General features: G+C 37.0%; 1 protein-coding gene and 4 long non-coding RNA genes across 5 annotated transcripts; 2 read left to right on the top strand and 3 right to left on the bottom strand.

Moving 5' to 3' along the window:
* The first annotated feature begins 7245 nt into the window (after positions 1-7245).
* LOC129755159 (uncharacterized) lies at positions 7246-10353 on the top strand. The gene is made up of 2 exons (XM_055751520.1): positions 7246-7805; positions 9741-10353. The coding sequence occupies exons 1-2, from the start codon at positions 7331-7333 to the stop codon at positions 10241-10243; spliced, it is 978 nt and encodes a 325-aa protein (XP_055607495.1). The 5' UTR covers positions 7246-7330; the 3' UTR covers positions 10244-10353.
* LOC129755211 (uncharacterized) lies at positions 10333-11201 on the bottom strand. The gene is made up of 2 exons (XR_008739209.1): positions 10769-11201; positions 10333-10709 (listed from the first exon to the last, which is right to left on the bottom strand). It is a non-coding gene; the product is annotated as an uncharacterized LOC129755211 (long non-coding RNA).
* A 1977-nt stretch (positions 11202-13178) lies between these two features.
* LOC129755204 (uncharacterized) lies at positions 13179-27446 on the top strand. Its single transcript, XR_008739208.1, has 5 exons — positions 13179-13373; positions 13472-13690; positions 23338-25605; positions 26851-27093; positions 27193-27446. It is a non-coding gene; the product is annotated as an uncharacterized LOC129755204 (long non-coding RNA).
* Positions 15010-17280, bottom strand: LOC129755199 (uncharacterized). The gene is made up of 2 exons (XR_008739206.1): positions 16128-17280; positions 15010-16062 (listed from the first exon to the last, which is right to left on the bottom strand). It is a non-coding gene; the product is annotated as an uncharacterized LOC129755199 (long non-coding RNA).
* LOC129755215 (uncharacterized) lies at positions 18320-21399 on the bottom strand. The gene is made up of 3 exons (XR_008739210.1): positions 20766-21399; positions 18700-20092; positions 18320-18568 (listed from the first exon to the last, which is right to left on the bottom strand). It is a non-coding gene; the product is annotated as an uncharacterized LOC129755215 (long non-coding RNA).
* Positions 27447-27527: the final 81 nt, after the last annotated feature.

Here is a 27527-nt window from a genome sequence, read left to right as displayed (position 1 = left end):
CCATGACTGCGACTAGCAACGAATTCAAACCCTTTCCTAAATTCAATGTTGCTCCAGTGTCTATCAGTTACGATAAATCAAAACCACCGTGTCGGAATATCTTTACTAATATTCCTCATTCATTAAAAAAGTTAGTCGAACAACATTTGCAACAACTGGTCAGGACCGAAATAATTGAACCAGTGACTGATGGTATGGACACCCGTTTCTGTTCGTCCTTGTTGGTGGTGCCTAAAGGCAAGCAAGATATACGACTTGTTATAGATCTCAGAGGTCCAAACAGTTACATCCATCGTACTCCCTTTGCTATACCAACATTGGAATCCATATTAGCCGACCTTAATGGCGCGAAGTGGTTTTCAACGATCGATTTATCGAATGCCTATTACCACATAGAGCTTGAAAAAGACTCTCGGCACTTAACTAATTTTTACACCGAATTCGGCGTATATAGATATGTCAGACTTCCCTTTGGCCTTACCAACGCTCCGGACATCTTTCAAGAGATATTACAACGGAAAGTCCTAGGAGGTTGCATAGGTTTCCGAAACTATTTAGACGACATTATCGTTTACGGGAGGAATAAGAATGAGCATGACGATCGATTGGCTCAAATTTTGGCTTCACTAGAACAGCACAACGTAAAGCTGAATCTTTCAAAATGCATCTTCGGCAGTCAAGTTGTAAGTTTTCTTGGGTTTAAAGTTACATCCGAAGGCTGGATGATTTCAGAGGAAAAGCTATCGGCAATCCGAAATTTCAGAAGGCCCATGAACTGTAATGAAGTCAAGAGCTTTCTTGGCTTAGTTACCTTTACAGATAGGTTTATCCTAAAAAGAGCTGATCTGACGCAATATCTCAGAGCCCTTGCAAATTCAGAAACTTTCTATTGGACGACCAAAGAGGATGAAGAGTTTAAATATTTACAAAACAGCGCCCTCAAATCGCCACTGATGCGACGGAATTATACGTTGACGCAAGCCCAATCGGTTTGGGGGCCGTACTGGTCCAATTCGATTCGGAGGGAGTTCCACGAGTTATTTCGTGCGCCTCAAAATCCCTCACTTCAGCAGAACAGAAATATCCTCAAACCCAGAGGGAAGCACTGGCTGTCGTTTGGGGAATTGAACGTTTCCGCTTCTATCTCTTAGGTCGAACGTTCACGGTAAGAAGTGACGCTGAAGCTAATGAATTCATTTTCCATCCAAGCCATCGAATCGGGAGAAGGGCAGTAACCCGAGCTGAAACATGGGCTCTCCGATTACAGCCCTATGATTTCACGATAAAACGAGTGAGTGGTAAAAGTAATTTGGCAGATGCCCTTTCCCGACTTATAAACCATTCACAAAATGCTACTTCGTTCGATGATAATGACGAAAATCACTTCTTGTATAGTCTTGATACTGGAATTATGAACATCACGTGGGAGAATATCGAAACAGCATCTGAAAAAGATAAGGATCTTGAGTTGTTACGATTTTCATTCAAATTGAAAAAGTGGCCGAAAGAGTTACGTAAATTTGAAGCACAACGTAAGTACATTCACATAATCGGGGCTTTATGTTTCAAAGGAGATAAATCAATCTTGCCTCACGCGCTACGGAGAAAAGCATTGGAACATGCTCACGAAGGACATGTAGGCGAAGCGGCCATGAAGAAAATCATGCGGGATCATTTTTGGTGGCCAGGGATTTCAGTTGAGACCGAAACATTTGTTAAGAACTGCGAAACTTGTGCTACACTATCACGGAAAAATCCTCCCTTACCACTTTCTCCACGAGAAATGCCGGAAGGACCATGGGAAATCATCCAAATTGACTTCTTGACAGTCCCAAAATGTGGATCAGGTGAATTATTGGTGGTGGTGGACACCTATTCTCGGTACCTTTCGGTTCTAGAGATGCGTCAAACTGATGCAGATAGTACGAACGCAGCACTGTGTGAGATCTTCAAACGTTGGGGCTGTCCGCTTATCTTACAAAGCGATAATGGGCCACCATTCAAAAGGGCTACCTTTATTAAGTTTTGGGAAGATCGGGGAGTCAGAGTCAAGAAATCAATCCCTTTGAGCCCACAATCTAATGGAGCCGTCGAGAGACAGAACCAGGGAATCATTAAATGTCTGTCGGCTTCCAAGATTGAGGGAACAAACTGGAAACACGCACTAAATTCATATGTTCACAATCACAACACTCTTAGTCCCCATTCTCGTCTTGGAGTTACTCCATTTGAATTGATGGTTGGCTGGAAGTATAGAGGTACTTTCCCCAGCTTGTGGAGCCAAACAAACTTAGATCTCGAAGACATCCGTGAGCGCGATCAAACAGCAAAATTCATCAGCAAACAAACCGCAGATGCTTCACACAGAGCAACAGAGTCTGACATTACCGAAGGAGACACTGTTTTGCTAGCCCAACATCGAAAGTCGAAAATGGATCCGATTTTTTCTTCAGAGCGTTTTAAAGTGGTCAAACGTCTGGGGGCAAAAGTTGTTATAATCAGCCCTGCAGGTGTACAGTATTCTCGGAATGTCCGGGAGGTTAAGAAAGCTCCTATAGTGAATGACTCGATTCTTCAGCCTGACATCACTTCACCAGAAATTGACGATGGGTCTCTGTTGATATCTGATGCAAATACAGCAAATGAATTACCTTTGCCATCTGAGCTCATAGACGAATCAAATTCCTTCAGATTTCGGGATAGAGCTGCTGTAAAAAAACCGGCCCGGTTCGACGACAGCTACGTGTATGTCCTGTTTGACTGATGTGTCCTAATTATGCAATCGTCGTACTGCAATCAATCAGTCCAAATTCTAAAAAAAGCGGAAACGATTCGAAGAAATTTCACGATTGATTTCACCTATTCGCTACTGCAACCAAGAAGACTGACCTTGACATTCAAAACAAAAGTTGTTTTGATTTTGGTGAGAAACAGAGAGGGAGCAAAAATAATCATCTGGCAAATCAACTCAATGTGCCGTGTAATTAATCGATGAAATATTAAACGAACAAAAAAAAATCTATCTCAACTGTCATGTTTTATAACTTGAATACCACGGAAAAAAGGAGAGTACAGCTAAATACACTATAAAAAAATTTAAAAAGTGTATGTGAATAAAACAATTATTTCAACTTCTCTTAATTAAAAAAAATAACACATAATAGTAATAATAATACCAATAAAAATGTTTTGTTCTTAAATGAATGTATAAAAAAAATCAACTTTTGGAGAGTAGAGGAGAGAGCGCATGTGGTAGATATAGTATTGACAAGAGAAAATGGGTTGGTAAAAGAAAACAATTTAGAATACACATGAATTATGTATAAAACAAAATATTCCAATCGTTTGAATATGGGAAAACATGAATCATGCTTAAATAAAACTAAAAAAAATAACTGGCAGTCCTGAACACCATTTAGCAGTGGGTTGCTGAATGGACAGTAGATGAATGAATGAGGTATGTGTCCGTGAGATAACGAATGAAACTGCCGCTGTGGTATGAAAGAAACTCTGTGTAAGTGTGTGTGTGTTAAAAACGATCCCAACTGATTCGATTGAAAAAAACGGTCATTCTTTCGGCTAAACTTGAAGTGGATAGTGCGAAGTTTAAAAAGTTGGTAAAGTGTATGGCAAGTGAAATGGATTCCGGAAAGAAACCGAAGGTTCACCACATGATCATTTCTTAAAAAACAGTTTTATTGAATTATTTACTTTGAAAAAAATATAGACTGATTTCTATCAAGCACAGTTGTACAACAATTTCAATAAAACTGCAACTTTTTCACGATTTGATTTGTTCAATTTATTAAAAAAAACAAGTTTCAATTAATTTTAGATCAAAAATTTAAATTTTTCATTCGATTTTTAGCCTTAGAAAAGAAAAAATAGTTCAGGTAGAATATATTCAGTAAATATTTTTTATTTGATTTTTTAAATATTAGAGAACGGCAAAGAAACAAAATCCTTGCCGTGCTCTAATATTTAAAATAAACTTTCGAAGCTTATGATAAACCTATTTAACATGATTGTATACCGATTGGCATAAAGTCATTTGGCATAAAGCCGTTTGGCATAACGCCGTTTGGCATAAAAGTCGTTTGGCATAAAGTCGTTTGGCATAATGGCCATTTGGCATAATGGTCGTTTGGCATAATGGTCATTTGGCATAATGGTCGTTTGGCATAATGGCCGTTTGGCATAAAATGATAAATAAAAATTTCGAGGAAGCCTACTCACGCTTCGCGTTCGAACTAAAATAAAATATGGTCCTTACGCTTCGCGTTGCGGACCGGGCTAGGGGATTGCCCTAGCTTTGGGTAAACCTAGAAACACGGGGCCTTCCTAGGGCTTTGAATAAACCTAGAAAGACGTGGCCGTCCTAAAATGATGGATCAAAATTTCGAGGAAGCCTCCTCACGCTTCGCGTTCGAACTAAAATGAAGTATGGTCCTTACGCTTCGCGTTGCGGACCGGGCTATGGGATTGTCACTAGCTTTGGGTAAATCTAGAAACACGGGACCTTCCTAGGGCTTTGAATAAACCTAGAAAGACATGGCCGTTCTAAAATGATGGATCATAATTTTGAGGAAGCCTCCTCACGCTTCGCGTTCGAACTAAAATGAAGTATGGTCCTTACGCTTCGCGTTGCGGACCGGGCTAGGAGATTGTCCCTAGCTTTGGGTAAACCTAGAAACACGGGGCCTTCCTAGGGCTTTGAATAAACCTAGAAAGACGTGGCCGTCCTAAAATGATGGATCAAAATTTCGAGGAAGCCTCCTCACGCTTCGCGTTCGAACTAAAATGAAGTATGGTCCTTACGCTTCGCGTTGCGGACCGGGCTAGGGGATTGTCCCTAGCTTTGGGTAAACCTAGAAACACGGGACCTTCCTAGGGATTTGATTTAACCTAGAAAATCGGTAAATTGAAAAAAAACTTATGTATTTTAATGTTTAGCAACATTTTGTGTTACCTTATAAATTTTTATATTTTTATGCCAAACGGCCATTATGCCAAACGGACATTATGCCAAACGTCCATTATGCCGAACGGCCATTATGCCAAACGACTTTATGCCAAACGACTTTTATGCCAAACGACGTTATGCCAAACGGCTTTATGCCAAATGACTTTAGGCCAAACGGCGTAGGACCATTTAACATAAATGTATGTTCGCTTATACACCGTATTGAGACAAAACAATTGCATATATTTATTTATATTTCAAGACAAAAAGAAGTTTTTAAATAGTGTATAAAATAATTTTAAAGGCAAAATTTAATGAAGTAATCTCAAATAGAATTGCTAGAGGGTTTATCATGCACAATGATGTTTGGATGTATTAAAAAACGAACACACACATATAGGATCTCAGTGAAACTTCATGTTTCTTTGAAGAGATCTAATTTATTTAACTCTAAGGCGTACATCTTTCAAGGATATTATGGCTAGCATCTAACAAATGCTAAAACCACCAGACCACAGAAAGAGTACTATATGTGCCGTGATCGGGATTCGATCTCATGGACTCTGGCTTAGAAGACTGGAACGCTATCCTCTAGGCCACGACCGGCGGCTTAAAAACCTAGTTTCATAAAACCACAATACTTTTAAAATGTTTGGTAGCAATAAAGGTCAAGGTGCTTTTGGAGACATTTGAGACTTCATATTAAACTCAATTTCCATTTAGCACAAATATTCTATTTCCAAAAACCAAACTTTTGATACCAAATACTAAAGAATATGAACTTAGAAACCTGAATCTGAATTATATGAAATATAATCTGAAACCCAAGTTTTAATGTAATTTGGAATCTATAAATCTGAATCTTATAGATTCAGATTGTTTTTTTTTTTGAAATTTTGTTGTTTATTTAGTTGTTTATTTGAAATTTTAAATTTTAATCTGACAAAGGTTTCGTATTTGGAATTAGCATGAAGTTTAATCGAAAAAATAAAATTTACCTGAAATTTCAGTTTTCAATTTTTAATTCAAATATATAAATTAAATAGCTAAACTTTTTGATTCTAAATTTTTAATTTAAATCTGAAATTTTAACTCGTACAAAAATGAGAATCTATATTCTCATCATGAACTAGAACGGAAGACAATTTGAATTCCGCTAAGGGATTTGCAGCATATTCGAAGAAGATTGGTTTGATTTGTTTCATGCATTCAGGCATTTGTTACATTAAAATTCTTCATGAATGTGACGTCATCAAAGAAATTGAATATCGCACTACCTTCTTTGAGTATTCCTACATGTTTGACAGTTCGCATGGTGAACCCGATGAAACTGGTTCATCGCCTCTGAAACGTCAAAATGAACTATTCGCTTCCGAAGCAATGAACTAGTCACCTGGAGTGAGTCGCCTCTCGGAATACCCCGACTATAGTCACGTGACTACGACTAATGTGACTACGAGTCACTTCATTCGCCTCGCAGAATAAGGCCCAGTGTCTCTCGATATTTCGAAGGCATTCGACACTACGAATAGGATACACATTTTGAATACGCTGAAAAATTGGAGAATAAGAGGTCGTATGCTCAACGTTTTATGTAGCTACCTTGAAAATAGAACCTTTAAGGTATCCGCAAACGGATCGTTATCTAGTCTGCGACACGCAGAAAATGGAGTGCCCCAAGGCTCCACACTGTCCGTCACATTGTTTTTAGTGGCTATGCAACCACTGTTTGGCGTAATCCCAGAGAATGTAGAACCCCTTCTCTATGCAGACGACGTGTTATTGATAGCCAAAGGGACAGACAAGGTCAAAATACGCCAACAGCTAAGAGCAGCTGTTAATGCTGTTATCAAATGGACGAAAAAGGTTGGTTTCCAGATTTCAGCTCCTAAATCCGAACTCATGCATGTATGCGGGCTAAAGCACAGAAAACGTGGCAGACCAATCAAGCTAAATGGAGAACCCCTACCTCAAGTTAGAAACATGAGAATATTAGGTGTATTGTTTGACTCTAAAATGAACTTTCGTCAGCACTATGTATGTCTCAAACAAAACTGCTCTAGTCGCATTAGAATCTTGAAGATGCTAGGTTATCAACTTAAAAGAAGCCACCGCAAAACCCTCTTACAGGTTGGGAACTCCCTTATCGTTTCAAAACTACTGTACGGAGTAGGTCTAACTAGCTGCAATATCGATACAATGGACGAGATTCTTGCACCGACATACAACGAAGTTGTAAGATTGTCCTCTGGAGCCTTCCGTACAAGTCTCGTGGAATCTCTTCTAGCTGAATCCGGATGCCTACCATTTCGGCTCTTACTCATCCAAAGACTAGCTCAACTAGGAGCTCGAATCGCGGAGAAAAACATGGAACGATGTCAGACACTAATTGAACGATCCAGTAATCTATTCGAATCAACTACCAACACTGCCATTCCTAACGTTTGCCCACTCTCAAGATTGACAGACCGTCCATGGAATAACCGTCCACCTAAAATTGATAACACACTTAAAAAGAACATTAAAGCAGGCAGTAACCAGCGAGTCGTACTTCCGAAGTTTCACGAATTTATCGCCAGTAAATACCCCTCTTATAAACAAGTTTATACCGACGGTTCTAAGAAAAACGACCAAACTGGAGCTGGAGTCTATATTCCACCTAGGAAAATCAGCCAAAACTTACCTCCTGAATGCAGCATTTTTTCCGCAGAAGCATTCGCGCTAAATATTGCTGCTCAAGAAATCGACAGAGACGAACCAACACTGATTTTAACAGATTCGGCTAGCTGTTTAGATGCGCTCTCCAAAGGCAATTCGCGGCATCCATGGATTCAATCCTTAGGTCGAATTCACAGTGAGCGCGAAGCGAAGTGCGAAGCGAATTTCCAATTCGCGCGGCAAACCGCTTCTCTTTGAAACACGTTGAAAAAAACATCGACCGGCCACAGTGCAAGCGAATTTTCATGCGAAGACCCGGATGCATCGCACGAATTCATCCTGTTCATCCGGACATACACTGAAAATATTCTCTCGGATATTTTTTATCGTAAAATGATTTATCAAAAAAAACTTTTTCAAAAGTTTATTTATTTAATTATCATTGCCGTTGCTGTGTTGGTAATGAAAAAGGCACGGTTTTTTAGCGCGGATTTTCGAAAAAAAAAACGCGGTTTCAGTATTTTTCAATTGAAACAAATTCTAACTGGCAATAAACGACCGGTGGCATGAAAGCCCCACAATATGTGTATAGGGCGAAGGGACTGAACGGATAGAAGTTGGAATTTGTTATCCGACGCCATCTTGAAATCCAATATGGCCGCTTCCACTCAACTTTAAAATGTTGGAAGTGACTGAAAAGCACATGAAACTCCCACAATATGGGTATTGGATGAAAGTACTCAATAAGTAAGAAGTCAAATTTGGCTGTCCGACGCCATTTTGAAATAAAATATGGCGGTTTCCGCTTAATTCAAAATGCAATAAATAACTGAAAATCGAATGGTATATCCACAATATAAGAAATGAGTGAAAGGGATAAAAAAGTAGATGAAAAATTACTGACAAAAATTCAACGAAAAATTTAAGAAAACTGCAAAAAAGCACTGAAATGAATAAACAAAAATATGACAAGTGTTATAAAACTAAAGTAATATTGACAAAAATATAACAAAACTGTGGAAAAATATGAATAATTATTACTAAAATTTAAAAATATGACAAAAAAAATAGTAACAATTTACAAAACTTTGAATAAAACACGCCAAATGTGGTAAAATAATTAAGCCAAAAACATGACAAATATTACAAAATTAGACAAAAATATGAGAAAAAATTCACAGAAATGACAAAACTTTGACAAATGAGAAAAAAAAAATTATGACAAAATTATAATCAAAATTTGACAATAAAATTACCTGACAGAACTAATATAAGGACCTGAAATCCGAGTTCCCCAGCCGTAGGAACCTCCCTCTACAGTGAGCCGTGTGCGGTCAGTGAAGATTCTGGCTCAATTAATCATGCTCGTAGGATGTCTAAATATTACCATTGGTATCTTCCTAACAAAATACGCATGCGGTACCTATCTGAGCAGGAGTTAAAGCTGAACGAAAATGTGAATTAAAGTAATATGTAAAAAGTGAAAAGAAATGGTGTTTTTGTTGAACGCAGCAGGCGTTTAACAGTAGCAAAATAATCATAGTAACCCATGTTTTAAATTTGAATAAAATTCTCTCTTGTTCCAACTGTTTACGGAGCTAGTTCGTTCTTTACGGCTCTCCATATTCCAAAAGTTTTTATTTATTCGAATCCTAAAACTCCAAACACATTTGTGTATGTGTGCGTGATTTATCCACGCACGGTTCCGAATACCGTTTTTGTAAGTTGGAAGAACGTTTTGTCAAATCCTTTCTTAACTATCAAATTTATCATAGAATTGGTATATTTTTATCATATTGTTGTAATATTTTTGTCATCTTTGCCATATTTCTATCAAAGTTTTGTCAGCGTTTCGTAATTTTTCATGTTATTATATTGTAATTTTTTTTTCATTATTTTGTTGTATTTTTGTCATAATTTTGGTAGATTTTTTTTCTTGCAAAGATTTTTTCACGAGTGATTAATTTTTGCAAAACACCGAAGGTTTTTTTCAGTGTTGACCGCTTCGCAATTCGCGTGCACTGTGGCCGGCCTTCAAAAGCGAACTTGCGAAATTCATCCGGTGAATGAATATTTCGCTTCGCAGTTCGCTTCGCGCTCACTGTGTTCGTACCCTTAGAGAACCATATACGCGAACGCAACATCACACTTGCTTGGATACCAGGGCATGCCGGAATACCCGGTAACGAGGAGGCAGATAAATGTGCGAATTCCGCTCGCACCAGTACACCACCAGCAAGTCCTAGAATTCCAGGTCAAGACGCTATACGCAACATTAAAACCAGCATGTGGTGGACATGGGAACGTAGATGGCGCCTGAATCAATCATTTCTTAGGCAACATAAATACACACCTTCAAAATACAAAGACCGGAAATGTCCCTCTGATCAACGTGCTCTGACAAGATTGCGTATTGGACACACAAAACTGACACATGCTCATCTGTTTGAAAAAACTTCTCCACCGATATGCCAGTTTTGCGGCGTTCAAACTACTGTTCAGCACATTCTGATTGACTGTCAAGGATACAAAGAAGCTCGCGAAGAATTCAACATTAACGGATCTGTTTTCCAAATTCTGAAAAACGAAGAATCACACGAAAAACCGCTTATCGAATTTTAAAAAAAATGTAAAATTTATAAATTACTGTAAATCTTCAACAAGACACGAATGCCACAAAGATGGTAAAGTGTCATTAATAAAACCTTAAAAAAAAAAAGAACTTCATTCCTTTATTTATCTCAACTATCTGGGTCACTAACACAATATTTATCACTTTTTATGAATTGATGGTCAACATGGCAGAGTTTAGTTGTTGCTTTTTGTGGGTCTATCATCCCGGAATTGTTCGCCACCGTTACGGCAGTGTTCCGGTAATGACAATTCCATTATTCCGACAGCCGATACGGTAAAGTACAGGCGGTTCTTGTGGCTGTGTTGCTCGAAAAATGTTTTCTCCGATGGTGGCATACAGTGAACATCCGGAAATTGGCTGGGGGTATGATTTGACTGGAAAATAATCGCCGAATTGTGCAGCTCAGGTTACACAGGTTACTTTTTCTCGTCGTGATTTCGACGGCCCTCATACCTACGATGGTTGAAAAATATGATATTACAGCAACTAAACACCAAACTACGAAAATCTACCTCATTTAATATTGCAGGGAATAAAAAAAACAAATTTGTTTTCTGCCATCTCAAATTGGTATTATTTTTGACACTTCGATGCGCTCTGTCATGTTATTCCGGCATAGGCTTTTTATACGACTAAATTGCTTTGACGTTTCCGAACGAACAAATTATGGTTGTATAAAAAGGTTTTGTAAATGCTGTGTAGCGGTCTTCTAAACTGGAATATAAATAAATGGTTGAATTTCATTTGAGTTTTATGGGATGGTTGTGTTATGGTTCTGTAGCTATCCTGAAGATAAATTATATTAGGATCTTCTAAAAATACGCTTCAGAGCTATTAACGCTTTATCACGCAGAAAAGGAATGGGGAGTGGTTTCAACAAAACGTTTTGTTATTTTATTTTGTATTTTAAAAGCAGATTTATGGATAGCTTTTACAATAATTTGGAATATACACACTACGAAAAAAATCTGTAAAATCACATCACATGTGATGTAAATAAAAAGAAGCATCATATCCCAACAAACATTTTTGCTGATTAAAAACGCCAATTCTCTGATCGTATGCTGTTTTGAGGTGCTGATTGCTATTTCAGCTTTCTGGCTGAAGAAAGAAATATTTCAGCGCTGTTTCAGCGTATAAGGAAGTTTTATTTCAGCCAATAGAAAGTAGGGGAAAATTGGCTGAAGAATAACTCGTTCAGCCTTTGTCCAACCATTTTTGACACCTTCAAATTTGACAGCCGTCAGCTGTACAAGGGTAGCTTCGAAAGCGTCTTTCAGCAATATCAAACTTTTTGTTATTCATGTCATGACGAATCAAAATAATTATCTTTTGAATCGTCTAATGATTCGGAATTTCTCATTTTGCATGATAAAATGGCCTTGCCGGGAAATTTACGTTTTATTCTCGTAGCAATTTCAATTTCTTCATTTGAAATTGACCTTGGTTGAGAAATATTTTGGTCGCTTAAGAGCGACAGTTTTCTGTTCCTTCGCAGAATGCATGGTTGGTTCCGCCTTCTGCGGCATGAGACTAACAAGTCGTAGGTTCAAAGTTCGAGACAAGTTCAAATGAAGAAAAAATTACACGGGAGGGGAAAAGTAGCTGGCAAACATCGGACATACATCGGTCAACATTCTTTTTGTTTTTTTTTTTTTTTGTTGCTCCGTCAATTGACGTTTCATGTGGTTTCATGTCATCTTTGCTGATTAATTTCTCCAGATCTCGATGTTTAAGGGCTGAACAGCAGCTTCTCTCTGAATTTGGGTTGCCTTCTTTCAGCAAGATAGCTGATTTAAAATTAGAACTAAACAATGTTTCAGCGGTTTTTCAGCAAAAAATGTTTGTTGGGATATGACGGAATTTTCAGTGCTAGTTGGAAATTACACGACAGTAAAATGTAGCAACGTGTAAAATAAAAAATGATGTAAAATTCGGCAGCATGTAAAATGAAAATGATGTAAATTATAAAATCACTGAATATTGGAAGAAAAAAACTCCAATTGGAATATTTTTTGTTTTATTTATTGGTATTTATGATTCAATAATGGAATTATCTCATGTCATAATAAAAATAAAACCTTTTTGTAATAAATTCAATTTATTTTATTTAGTGACAATGTTTTTTTAATCTCACATATTTTTTGTTAGGAGTCACATTCACACTTTTCATTTTTTCCCCGAAGTACCGGATCCAAAGATGAACAACTTGGAGCCGCTTCCAGAACCACAAAGATCTCTGGGAACCTTTCTCGCGGGAAAACTGCTTAAAAAAATACTTTGATGCACGACTTGACTTGACACTTTGACCCTGTTCTTGACAGTTCATTATTTTACATGACATTATCACGTTCAGTGTATTGTAATATTTATTAAATTAAAATTCAATGTTCTCATCACATTCCATGACGTGTAATTTTAAGAAATTTCTTATTCAGTGTTGTTTAGAATTGTGCGTGACCAAAAAAATTTGTAAAATTACATCACATATGATGTAACGAAAAAGAAGCATCACATATGATGGAATTTTCAGTGCGAGTTGAATATTCCACGTCTGTAAACTTCAAAAGACGTGTAAAATTTAAAGACATGTAAAATATTAAAGACGTGTAATATTTAATTTGCACTGAAAATTCCCTCGTATGTGATGCTTCTTTTTATTTACATCATATGTGGTGTAAATTTACATCAAATAATCGCGTTCCGTGTCAAGTAATATTTGTGTCATACGAATTCAGTGCTGTTAAGGATTCAACTTTTTTTAATTCGTAAATTTACATCAATAAATCGCGTTCCACGTCATGTAATGATACAGGTTTTCAATTTCAGTGTTGTTAAGGATTCAGATTTTTTTTCTGTGTAGATAAACGAAAAATTTTGTTATTTTTACACGCTCATTATTTATTGCATCAAATTTAAATATGGTTTATTTTGAAACCAATATTGGGTTATGCGATAAACGTGTAACTGAAAAACGATAAATCGAAAAAAGAAAAAAAAAATAAAAGTTTTTGCATCCGAACCACAACACAACAGCGGGAAGAACCGTCAGGAAAGCCCAGCCGAGGTTACGGAACACAACAAGCTCATCAGGGTTCTAGGCTAGCAGCTTCAAAGGTAGGTTTCAAAGTTTTATCTTGCTCGCAAACTGCTCATAACTGGCTCATTTCTCCGAGAATTCATTTTTTTTTATATACTTTTCATTTATATTCCAGATGATGCGTGTGCCTACACCTACTATTGCTCCCGGTTGGCGTTCTTCGCGTAGGTATTGGTCGTCGGGGAACCACGAAGAGCAGACCGACCACGGCCTTCCCTGTGACAGCCGGAGGATTGGCGTTCATAATTACGCAGCTACCGTCATATGGCTGCTGACTGTTGTGAGGGCTCCTACGTCGGCCCGTAATGTGCTTGGTCTGGCTCAGAATCAGGCCGTAAGTACTACCCAAGCAACCAAAAGTCGCGTTTTTACTTAAAGATGGAACTCCGAAGTTCACATTTGGCTGAAAAAATGTTTTACGGGAACTTCAGGTGACCTTTGTCGCGTAAAAGTTACTCAGGAACTTCCATCGCCCTTTGAAAGGTTAAACTATCGATAACGGAACTTCTAGGCGCTTTCAATAAAAACTACTTTCAAGAAGGTCGATAACATTCGCGTAACATTCCAAAACGCACCATTAAGAAACTTGAAGGTGTTTTAAAGAACCTATATGGGAAATCTAAGCGACATGTCAAAAATGTTTTTCAAGAAGGTCGATAACGTTCGCGTAACATTCTAAGGCGCACCATTAAGATACTTGAAGGTGTTTTAAAGAACCCATATGGGAATTCTAAGCGACATGTCAAAAATGTCTGTCAATTTTTTGTCATGGTATTTTTTTTGTTTATTTCTGTACTGATATTTACAAATGGAATTCAAGATTTTTTCGAATTTTTCTTATAAATGTTAAATAAGATATTCGAATAAATTTTGATGATGCGAATTTTTGTTATGATTGATATTGTGTACTGAAAGTCCTTTGAACGAAATAAGGTACCTTCTATTGACCAACCCACTCAATCATCTCAAATGACATGAAGTTTAAATACTAATCATTACAGTGGCAATTAGCTATTGCTGGATTGGTCGAGAGGCTGGTGAGTTTCATTGCAACCTAGAGAGCAGCGGTTCAATTCTCTAGGCGTGTAAGCAGCTTTTGTAATCAAAACAATATAATTAAAATCAATGAGGTAGACCATGATAGATCGGCACCCTAGCAACCTGACATGTGGTTGTCAGAGCAATATGTCAATCGGATTTTTTTTTTCGGCGCGTAGAAGTTTCTTGACATTCTCTTAGAAGCTGAATAGCGTTCTCTACAGCCACCTAAACGAACTTGAAAGTAACTTTAAGAACTTAAATTTTGGGCTGATTAGCATTCTCTTCAGACACAAACGAGAGCTGATTAAGCTTATATGAACCTTTTTAAGGGAATTCTGGTTGCTTGAGTAGTTCCCTGAAGCAACCGGCTCTACCGATTGTGCAACATTTACTAATTGTGAAAAATTTAAATAAAAATCTTTTTTAAATGCGATATATCTTTAAAATAATTGGAATCCGAAATGCAATCAATCTAAACAAACAATTCCCTTGTTTCAATTTAAATTAAAAAAAAAAGATTGATTTCAAATATCACACTTTAACTTTTTTTTAAAGCGGATTTTTGTTGTGATATTTACGCCAAAATTTTATTATTTTGAAATAAATCATGGATCACTTTTAAAAAGGGTGTATTATATTTTCAATTAAACGATAAGTTTAAAGCGAATCGATACTTTTTGTCAGTGCTATTATAGCGCCAGCACTAAATTTTACTTCGGAAGTCCGGACTTCCGATCCCGAACTTACTTCCGAACTTTTGACAGTTGTGTTTAAAAAAATAACAGTGTATTATATGCAACGTTGCCACACATAAATTTGTATCCACCAGAGCAGAGTATCTCTACATACATTAAGCGGGCCACAGACTACACAACATTGGTACAAATGCGATGAAATTAGATGAAATTTTGTCGCTGTGAACACGATTTGCATCGTGTATGGCACTGCTTGTATGAGCGCCCAAACGGTTTGAGTAACATCGGTTGGGATCGAAATATTTTGTACAAACCACCACCCTCTGCTTCTTCTTCTTCTTCTTTTCTAGTCGCCGATGCTATTTTTAGCACGACTCGGAACTGCTTTATCGGCAAAGCTCCTATTAATGGTCCAGTTACTGAGACTATATTGACCAGCGGTATTCGTTTTATACTCCGGAGAGTTTACAATTTTTCTTTTATACTCCTTAGAGTTTACAATTTCTTGGTTCTTGTTTCTGTGTGTATTAGGTACAATACATTTTTTGTGTTCATTTTTATGTCCGTAGACTCACAAAATTTCCTTAACCTAAGTTGGGGGGCAGACCACCCTCTGCCGGGGTGGAAATGTTTTTTTGTTGCTTTTGCTGTTTTCGCCAGCAATCGTTTGTGTTCGCGTGAAATATACTCTTACGGGCAAGAATGAGATACACAAACGATTCAAATGAATTTGTGGCAACGTTGATTTGAAAATTTCTTGGCGCACGCTTAAATAAAAGGACTCAATGTGTTTTGGTCGGAAGTCAGCCATGATGCCATTTCACCAACGACGTTTATAAATTTTTTATCTAAACGCACAATATCAAACCCAGCCGTCTCCGATGCGGCTGGAAATCACCCCAATCATTATTTTCCACTGGATGGTCTCTAATATATCGGACCCAAATATCTCGAGTTATTCCTGAAGAATCTGAAATTACAATGAATGATGTCAATTTTAATCAAGCAAAATTTACAACAGGGCAATTTCTTTACCAGGAATTTTGACGTTGTTCAGTCACTGAATTCGTTCGAAAACACGCTGCAGAGATCGCGGCTTCAGTGGACCGATTCCGCGCACAAGGATTAGCAGACAACCGTGATGATAGCACAGAAAACAGACGTACAAGCTCGAACAAAAAACCGTCAAAAAAGTGTGTAAAATTTCAAATGCTATCACCAAAAATACGTTAGAAATTGACTGCAAACAGTGTCATCTATTGCGCCGTTCAAGAGTTACAAATCATCTTTTAAGTGCCCAGTTTTCGAAAAGGCGTAATCGCAACCAAAAAACAAAAATTAGTTCAAAAAGGGTGTTGGGATTTTTACACAAGTTTCGTGGGCTAGCTTGTACGTCTGTTCTCTGTGATGATAGTGATGCTGCTCGTAGTCTGGATGCGCCATTATCGGGTCACCTGGTCCTTGCGATAACATGTAACTTACAGACGATCTCATTTAGTGGCCAATCTTCATTCGGTCCAGTTCGTTTTTGCTCCCTGCTTCGATAACCTTTTATACTTCAAACGGAGAACTTTCTCCCCCAATCCCGGGAAAGGAATTCCAATCGATTGTGCTTATATTCTAATCAGCGCAATTGAATTAATTGTATTGTCCATTTTCTTGCCAGCAGATCTACACTGATTTGACACATCAGCTCTGTTCAACAGCCAATTGAAATCGGTTTCAATCGATTTCGATTGGTAAATTGTTGTTCACTCAGCCAATGTTGTGATCGAAACTAATCCAATTGACGTTCAATGAAGCCAATCGAAGTCGATCGAAACCAATCGAAATCGATCAAGCCCGAGAGCAGGATTCGTTTCTATCGGTTTCTATCGCACTAACACAAGGGCAGTTGTTTACTGTCAAAAAACAGCTGATCTGGTTTGTTTTTAACTTTTGATACAGTAAACAGTGCAGTGCAAGTGAAAGAGAAGCCAATCGGTGCAGCGTCAGTGGTGCGTGCCAGTGAGTGTTAGTGGTGTGGTATCATTCGGTTCGGTGTACTCTGTCGGGTGCTAAGTCGGTGGCCGGTGGTGCTGTGCCAGTCGTGCTGTACAGGTGGTGTTCGCGTTGGAATGGTGCTATTGAAAGGGGTGTCGATCTATGTGGAGTCGGCAGTGCTGTGCCAGAGGTTCTGTGTCAGTGGTGTAGTTTTGGGAGCATTTTTCAGTGAAGTTGCGGTCCGAAGCAAAAGAAACTTAAACAATAAGGATAAAATAAAATATTTGATAAAAATTTTGAACTATAGAAGAAATTTATTTATGATCGTAATATTCCCATGGGTTAAGGTGACACGGAAGGAACGATATTTGCGTTCTTCTTCTTCTGAGCGTTATGTTTTCCAGCTAGAATTAATCTGCCAGGGTCGAGCTTTCTGTGTACAGTATACTGAATTATGGAGGTGCACATTCTTGAGTACCGTAAATGAAAAATAATCAGTGAACCACAAAATAACATATTTTGTTGAATTTTAAAAGGCTGCAACTATTGTTCACGAAATTTTCGATACTTTTCTTGCTTTTTCATAAAAAAAACTCATAATAAAACCAACATTAATAATTTTAATAGTCATTTTTCATAACAATTCAATTTGATTAAATGAACTTTCATTTGTTTTAAAGCGTATACAACACACTTGTTTAATTGTTTATTGGTTGTATATAATGAAAATTAATGTTAAAAGAATATAAAATAAATTTTTTTTTTCAAGAAGATTGCTGTTTGTGTTCCACCGGGGTCCTTAAGAAAACATGATATATGACTTAAACACTGAATGCTGTTTTTGAGTTTTGTCGCCATTTGGTGGATATTTAACAGCAATGATCGGTCTATCCGATCGTACTCCACAGTCACAGCTTCGACATGTGCTAAGATCCCACTCGCTAAACAACCGTATTTTCCGCTGCATGCCATCGAATTGAATCTGCACTCAGTCAAACGAAGGTGATCCGCGGGCCTGTTGTGAGTTTCCAGTAAGTGCCGGTGTTCTAGTTAGGGACCTAAACAAAAAAAAACCACTTTTTCTTATAATCTGCTGAAAAACATCACACAATACTAACCTTTTTCGCTTTTGAACTTCAGGTGCCTCTGGAACACTTCCTTCACCGGAACATACTAAAAATTCACGTAAGTTGCACTTGAAGTTCACCAAGCAAAAATTCCTATTAGGGGAGTGTTTACCTATTTTATTCGTACAATTTACGTGAAAATCAATTGGATAAAAATTATGTAGTTTTTCACGTAGCAGCTATGTGCAAATTATTTTGGGTGTGAGTACACTTCCTTCAGTTCCGGAATCCGGAATCGTTTTTTCTGCCTACCCTCTTGTTTTGGCAGCTCATCTATCTTGGCGGAAACCTTATCTTCAGGCTTTGGATGAGGAACGCGCAGGTAGACAACGAAAGAATTCATGTGTTCTGGACATCGTTTTTATACTAAAAAAAAAAGATAAAATAGCCGTTAGTTAGGAATCCGATGAACGAGTTACAGATTGATCCGATTTTCAATGCCTATCAATTGCTTGGTCACTTTCTAATTGAAGAACAAATTTATGAGATTTACTTACCAAGTTTTTCCCGATGCTTTGTTGGTATCTATTTTATAAACAAGGAGGAAAAACGGCTGCTTTTTTATAAGTTAAGAATCCTGAAACCTCGAAGCGCACAGCTGCAGTATTTCTTATTCATAAATAAGAAAATGACAGATGGCAACAAACACAGCGTTTTAGTATTAGTGTCTGGCTGTTCATTCAGCAGCCTGATAGAAATCGATCGAAGTCAATTGGAAAAACAGCTGATCAACTGTCAATCCATTTCAATTGATTTCGATTGAGTTTTGTTGAACACACCTATCATCTTTTGTCGTCGACTCTTTTTTATGATTATTTTTCGCGATACGCCTCCCTTTTCTTCGTGCGTGCCACACACAGCTTTCTTATCTTTTTCAGCACCGGTAGAAACCAACCTAAAGGGGAATAAAATAGATAAATAAATACAAAACATAAAAACAATGTTTAAGCGCGTTCAACAGCCAATTGAATATTTTGGTCGAAACTAATCCAATTGACGTTCAATCAAGCCAATCGAAATCGATCGAAACCAATCGAAAACGATCAAGCTCGGAGGCAGGATTCGTTTCTATCGATTTCTATTACACTAACACACATGCAGTTGTTTACTGTCAAAAACAGCTGGTTTGGTTTGTTTCAACTTCTGTTGCATGTGACGTGGATGTGAATCGTGCAGTGCAAGTGAAAGTGGAGTCAATCGGTGGTACAGTGTTATGGTGTCAGTTGCTGCAGCTTGGTTGGTGTGATCCTTGTTCGGTGGTGTGGTCCGTGTTCGGTGGTGTGGTCCGTGTTCGATGGTGCGGCGCTGGTAGCATCGGTCGGTGCTGTGTTGGTGGCATCAGTCGGTGTGCTTGCTGCAGCAAATGATGAAAAATTGCAAAGCAAATGCAAATTTGAACTGGATGTTGTCCTTGTATCTGTCCGATATGACACCAAATAAATTTAGTTTTATTTGATAATATTATGTTAATAATTATTTATTTTCCATATTGATCATGAGTAGATTCATTTTAGATTTTTTCATGAAGGGTAGGGTTTTTCTTCAAGGCGCATAAATAAAGAAACTTTTTTGGTTTATTAAAGTTTTATTGTAATGCAGAGCTTAAAATTATTGTAACGGAAGTACTCTCAGAGTTTCCACAACATGTTGGCCGCTTGCTGGATAGTGTCTCACTTTTCGTCCAGTGATCCTGCATGTTTCGATTGAAAACATGGCTTCCAGAGTAGAAAGAAGATTCCGTTTCTTGGCATGCCGAATGCTCTGATCCGGATCTACCAAGAATGAGGCAGCAATTATGACCAGATCGCAGTTTCAACCGCAGCACTGATGTTGATATTGCTCTGGTTGGTGATGGCCAACGTTTGCAGTCCGCAAATTTTGTCCTCCGTGCTATATATAAGATGGTAAAAATGATAAAAATGTTGACTAAGGAATTATTATGAAATCCCGAATAGAAAAACATTGTAAAAAAACCATGAATTTCATTTTCACATTACCATGGATTTCATGGTTGACACTATGAATAGCATGATACAAGAAACGTTGAATGCACTGTCAAGTTCATCGTTTTCGACTGTGAAATTTACGGTTTAGACCAAAATTACCATGAAAAAAGGGGGTTGTTAAGCAACTTAACCATGAAAAAATCAACTTTTTTCCATACATTTCAAAACACAAAACTATGAAATGGATGGTTATTACAGCTTCCAAATTTGCTCAAGGCTACTGTGAAATTCAATGTTTTTCAACGAATTTATATGGTTTTAAGGAAGATTAAATTCAATGTTATTTCGTGATCTTATAATAAAATTGTCGTTTTAATTTTCTTTATATAATATTTATTTCTGAATAAAACATATTTTAATTTTCACAATAAAAACCTTTAATAATAACACTGTACACGGAAAGATGGTAGTTTCCGTCGACCACCAGCTGGAATGCTTTGGAGCTCGCATTTCTTATTTCCACTTCTTCGAAGCCTTGTGTGAAGGAATTATGTCGCTGAAATTGAGAAAAAAAAATTAAAAATGATTTTTTTATTCCAAGCTTCGATACAACTTACCGATTTAATCATATCAACAATAGATTGTTGAATATTTTTGCAGAAAACCCATCGAAAAATGTTGATGACGAATATGCCGACCGAAAATTGTTTGAGCAAAACAAAGTTGACGCGGCTGTCAAAACCATACACGAAAAATTGGAAATGCGTAAATTTTTGTACTAAAAGCTATAGGATGTACTTTTTACTATGAAATACATGGTAACCTTCGAATTCATTGGAAAATGAATGTAATACCATGGTTCTTGCTATTCGGGATATGATTTATTATTCCATATTTTTTAACATATTTCTTGAACTACGAATGCTGGAGAGCTCAGTCGAATAGAAAATGACAACAAACTAAACGCATTAGTATTAGTGTGTAGCTGTTCAATCAACAGCCCAATTGAAATCGATCGAAGTCAATTGGAAAAACAGCTGATCAACTGTCAATCCATTTCAATTGATTTCGATTGGGTTTCGTTGAACACACCTTTTAAATACTTTCCCTGAACCGAAATTATTCAGTCACTCAATAATATAAAATTACCGTGATACCTGTGCGCTTGATGCACTTTGATCCGTTCTTGTTTTGTAAACAATGTAACAGCATGGCTGATTGGGCTATTTGACATTTTACACCACCCTATATTTAATAGCCCTGGACTGGACGACATGCATAGGAAAAAAACGACTGCGGTTTAAGTACAGACTATTAGTTCGAGTCCATGCTAATATAATTGCTCAATTTAGTAGCAAAGGGTTTTTTTACTCAAATTGAGCAAAAGCCACACTCAGAGGAAATCTTATTATAAATTTCATAAGATACATCTTATGAACCCCTTTTTTGCGTCCAAACTAATTTTTCATAAAAGTCTTATGAAATTCTTTCAATTCTCATACGATGTTCTTATGAAAAATAGAAGAAACGGCATTGTGAAAAAATGATGAACACATTCATTCATAGCATCAGTTTTTTTTTCATCATCTAACAGTACGAAGCAATCGCCAGTTCATACCCAAGCAAGCAGAATTCCCTTAAAAAGGTTCCATAGAAGCTTAATCAGCTCTCGTTTGTGTCTGAAGAGAATGCTAATCAGCCCAAAATTTAAGTTCTTAAAGCTACTTTCAAGTTCGTTTAGGTGGCTGTAGAGAACGCTATTCAGCTTCTAAGAGAATGTCAAGAAACTTCTACGCGCCGAAAAAAAAAATCCGATTGACAGATTGCTCTGACAACCACATGTCAGATTGCTAGGTTGCCGGTATATCATGGTCTATCTCATTGATTTTAATTATATTGTTTTGATTACAAAAGCTGCTTAGACGCCTAGAGAATTGAACCGCTGCTCTCTAGGTTGCAATTAAACTCACCAGCCTTTCGACCAATCCAGCAATAGTTAATTGCCACTGTAATGATTAGTATTTAAACTTAATGTCATTTGAGATGATTGAGTGGGTTGGTCAATAGAAGGTACCTTATTTCGTTCAAAGGACTTTCAGTACACAATATGAATCATAACAAAAATTCGCATCATCAAAAATTTGTTCAAATATCTTAACATTTATAATAAAAAATCGAAAAAATCTTGAATTCCATTTGTAAATATCAGTACAGATATAAACAAAACAAATACCATGACAAGAAATTGACAGACATTTTTGACATGTCGCTTAGAATTCCCATATAGGTTCTTTAAAACACCTTCAAGTATCTTAATGGTGCGCTTTAGAATGTTACGCGAACGTTATCGACCTTCTTGAAAAACATTTTTGACATGTCGCTTCGATTTCCCATATAGGTTCTTTAAAACCAAGGGGCTGAAGAAAACAAAAATTCCCGTACCAAGTTTTCGGTCAAGAAACCCGCAGGAAGAAGAAAAAAGAAACGAGTGAAACACGTATAGGGGCAACATGGCGTCCTCATTGCAAAAATTTCAACCAGAGGCAATTTTTTAGTAATCCTTAAAATGATATCTGCGGCTCGGGAATGTCAATCAAAGGGATCTTCGGTAACATTAATAAATTATGGTTGGGCACAAAATGCAGAGTTTTCAGCATAAACATTGTTAAAATCGATTCTAAATCTGCAGTATGACAACAACAGATGTATTTGGCAACCAAAATGTTACCCTATTTCGAGTCTGTTATGGGGTGAAGTGTTTAATTTCGGGAACCACACTGACGTTCTGGTTCCAAAAATTTGGTACGGTGCGTTTGTATGCGATTTGACAGCTGGTTCAGTCCTCTGTTTAAAACACCTTCAAGTATCTTAATGGTGCGTTTTGGAATGTTACGCGAACGTTATCGACCTTCTTGAAAGAAGTTCCATTAAAAGCGCTTAGAAGTTCCGTTATCGATAGTTTAACCTTTCAAAGGGCGATGGAAGTTCCTGAGTAACTTTTACGCGACAAGAGTCACCTGAAGTTCCCGTAAAACATCTTTTCAGCCAAATGTGAACTTCGGAGTTCCATCTTTAATTAAAAACGCGACTGTTATTGTTATCTCCGGAATGGTAAGTTCGATTTGATGTTTTTGGTGTGAACGTTGAATATATTAGTAAACTAAAATACGTTATTTGTTTACTTTTCAGCAAGCTGATCGGCAAAAAACGAAAGGTCGAAGATTTAGATGCGGCAAAAAAAAACTTTGATGGAGCCGTCTGTTGATGCGCTGCTGATGGTGACAACCCAAGCAACCAGAATTCCCTTAAAAAGGTTCCATAGAAGCTTAATCAGCTCTCGTTTGTGTCTGAAGAGAATGCTTATCAGCCCAAAATTTAAGTTCTTAAAGCTACTTTCAAGTTCGTTTAGGGGGCTGTAGAGAACGCTATTCAGCTTCTAAGAGAATGTCAAGAAACTTCTACGCGCCGAAAAAAAAATCCGATTGACAGATTGCTCTGACAACCACATGTCAGATTGCTAGGTTGCCGGTCTATCATGGTCTATCTCATTGATTTTAATTATATTGTTTTGATTACAAAAGCTGCTTACACGCCTAGAGAATTGAACCGCTGCTCTCTAGGTTGCAATGAAACTCACCAGCCTCTCGACCAATCCAGCAATAGTTAATTGCCACTGTAATGATTAGTATTTAAACTTAATGTCATTTGAGATGATTGAGTGGGTTGGTCAAAAGAAGGTACTTTATTTCGTTCAAAGGACTTTCAGTACACAATAGGAATCATAACAAAAATTCGCATCATCAAAAATTTATTCGAATATCTTAACATTTATTAGAAAAATTCGAAAAAATTTTGAATTCCATTTGTAAATATCAGTACAGATATAAACAAAACAAATACCATGACAAGAAATTGACAGACATTTTTGACATGTCGCTTAGAATTCCCATATAGGTTCTTTAAAACACCTTCAAGTATCTTAATGGTGCGCTTTAGAATGTTACGCGAACGTTATCGACCTTCTTGGAAAAGATTTTTGACATGTCGCTTAGATTTCCCATATAGGTTCTTTAAAACACCTTCAAGTATCTTAATGGTGCGCTTTAGAATGTTACGCGAACGTTATGGATCTTCTTGAAAGAAGTTCCATTAAAAGCGCTTAGAAGCTCCGTTATCGATAGTTTAACCTTTCAAAGGGCGATGGAAGTTCCTGAGTAACTTTTACGCGACAAGAGTCACCTGAAGTTCCCGTAAAACATTTTTTCAGCCAAATGTGAACTTCGGAGTTCCATCTTCAAGTAAAAACGCGACTTTTGGTTGCTTGGGAATGCAGGATTTAATTTTAAACGAATTTGGCAAACAATAAAGTGAATGTTTTCAGCACGATATTCGAGAATTTTTCTTATTAGAAAGTGTGTGTAGTATACTTGTGCTAGTGAGCGCGCATCCTCCCGCGAGAGTTGACTCGAGCGGTTTGATAGTTCGGTATAGTATAAATGTATGCGTAAGTACGAAGCATAGCACACATTCCCGCGAGAGTTGATTCGAGCAGTCAACGGTCGGCATCAGTCAAGACGCGGCAACCATGCAACTCGGACACAGGATGAGTTTGGAGGCGCAATCCTTTTGGTGGGTGACTCCTGATGGAAATTGAAGTTACACATTTGGCGACCGACAGGACTGGGATTAACATTTTTTTTCCTCAGTTTTGATCGAAATAAACATATCGAAGAACCTGTAACGGAAGTCACCCACCAGAGGAACGAAAAAAAAAAGATTGGGATTCCATTTTGTGTACACACAAAACTTTCGAGGCTCCACTTAGCAAAAATGAGCTGTTACTTTCCATTAGCAAAAATTTTTTTTTACTGTCGAGTTAGCACTTTCCAGGGAGATGGCATCCCTATCCTTTGTCATTGAATTTGACAACCATCAAAATTACGGGCCCACGATTTTGTGGGCCCATAACAAACCTGACATTTTGCTGTCAAGGACCCGAACTAAATGTCAAATGCTAGAGAAGTATGGTTGATAGCACACTAACACATCAATCATTCTGATTCCTCATTGGTTGAAATTTTGACTTTTGAGACTTCGTACTGATTTGAGAGAAAAACACCATAAACGTCTCTCCCGATGGATAGAAAAAAAAGAAAAAGATTCTTGTTCGAAAGAAGAACTAGATTGCCACCTCCCTGGCACTTTCCCAAATTGTCGTGACTTTTGCTCAATTTGAGTAAAATTAACTAATTTACTACTAATTTTAGCATTTATAGTAGCATGGACTCAAACTTTTAGCCTGTGCCCAAACCGCGTTCTTTAAGTGCTCAAATTTTAGAAAGGCGACACAGGCGGGAACCTGTTAGATTATTCTTGTTTTCATTTTGCACCGCGCGCGGGTAAAACATTTTTGTTCTGCTCCTCAGTTTTTCGTCGTTTGGTTAGAATTTGGATTAGGTAAGTAGTACTGCACACTACGAAAAAAATCTGTAAAATCACATCACATGTGATGTAAATAAAAAGAAGCATCATATATGACGGAATTTTCAGTCCTTGTTGGAAATTACATGTCATTAAAATTTTGCTACATGTAAAATAAAAAATGATGTAAAATTTAGAAACGTGTAAAATAAAAATGATGTAAATTATAAAATCACTGAATATTGGAAGAAAAAATTTCCAATAGGATTTTCTTTTGTTTCATTCATTGCTATTTTGATTTAATAGTGGAATTTTCTCACTTCTTAATAAAAAATGAAATCTTTCTATAATTATTCATTTTATTAAGTGGCATTTTTTTTATCTCATAAATATTTTTTGTTAGAAGTAACATTCTTACTTTTATTTTCTTCCCTGAAGTACCGGATCCAGAATTTAGTAACGTCGCTTCAAAAACTCCATTCCTGCTTCTCGAAGATCTCCAGGAACCAGTAAGATCGATTAACTTAATCGCGGAAAACTGTTTTAATAAAATACTCTTGTGCACGACTTGACGCAACACTTTGTTGACATTTGTGTGTGCCTGTTTTCGACAGTCTGTATTTTTACATGACATCATCGCGTTCAGTGTATTGTAATATTAATTAACTTCGAATTCAATGTATAGGACATTCCATGTCGTGTAATTTTAAGAAATTTCTATTTCAGTGCTGTTAAGAATTTTATGTGTCCAGAAAAATGTTGGAAAATTACATCACATATGATGTAACGAAAAAGAAGCATCACATATGATGGAATTTTCAGTGCGAGTTGAATATTACACGTCTGTAAACTTCAACAGACGTGTAAATATGAAAGACATGTAAAATATGTAAGACGTGTAATATTTAATTCGCACTGAAAATTCCGTCACATATGATGCTTCTTTTTATTTACATTATATGTGATGTAAATTTACATCAAATAATCGCGTTCCATGTCAAGTAATGTTTGTGTCATTAGAATTCAGTGCTGTTAAGGATTCAACTTTTTTTTATTTTGTAAATTTACATTAATAAATCGCGTTCCACGTCATGTAATGATAAAGGTTTTCTATTTCAGTGTTGTTAAGGATTCAGATTTTCTTTCTGTGTGGTAGTACATACAATACTGGTAGATGCAATTAAAAGGAAAAATAGAGAAAATTTAGAAAGCTTCCGATACCTTCAATTCATGCAGATCCTCAAATCGGCATCGACTAATCAGGTTTCCGAACTTTTCCAGGATCAACAGCATCTCGTGGGAGGGAATGCTGCAGAAGTAGCCATTCTTCCTCAAGCGGAACGGTTACCGGTTCGGTAACTAGTGGAAAAATAGCGGAATCCTAACGCTGCACATACTGGTACGCGATACCGAGAAAGGAGGAGAAATGGTGAAGCGCAAAACCGAACCCGGAAGCAGCAGTAGTGGTTCCGCCGGGTTGTGTGTGTTGTTGACCTGTTTGGTGGTCAATGTTTTTACTATCAGGTAACAAAAAAATAGACTGTCTAGCTATTATAGTTTTATTTCTATTCTTCTAAATATGAAATGCACTAAACTTAATTATTTCTGTTTTTCATATTTCAGTGGTGAAGATTTAATAGAACGCGATGATGGAATACACTTTTGGAAACCCGCAGAGTGATGCGAACGATAATAAAAAAAGAAGATTAAAAAAAAATCAAATCTCACTTTTTAATTTTTTGAAAATGAAAACCCTTCATTAAAAATAATTTAATTTTGGATTTCACTCAAATTCGAGCAAACGTTAGAAAAATAAATTTTGCTAAAATTTTAGCAAATAAAGGTTTTTGTTTGCTTGAAAATTAGTAAACATTCAGTCAGGACACATTTTGTTATTTTGCTAAAATTTTAGTAAAAATAAATTGCTAAATTGATTGCTAAGATTTTAGCTGGTCAAA

This window comes from Uranotaenia lowii, chromosome 1 (genome assembly GCF_029784155.1).
Source record: "Uranotaenia lowii strain MFRU-FL chromosome 1, ASM2978415v1, whole genome shotgun sequence".
Taxonomy (NCBI): Eukaryota; Metazoa; Arthropoda; class Insecta; order Diptera; family Culicidae; genus Uranotaenia; species Uranotaenia lowii.
This window is presented reverse-complemented; position numbering and strand designations above follow the sequence as displayed.

What these genes read in the sequence shown, in the direction of transcription:
- LOC129755159 (XM_055751520.1), top strand. Translation starts at nt 7,331, where the DNA reads ATGGAACGATGTCAGACACTAATTGAACGATCCAGTAATCTATTCGAA. An exon ending in TCCATGGATTCAATCCTTAG is followed by an intron (nt 7,806 to 9,740) that starts GTCGAATTCACA and finishes TCGTACCCTTAG; the next exon opens with AGAACCATATACGCGAACGC.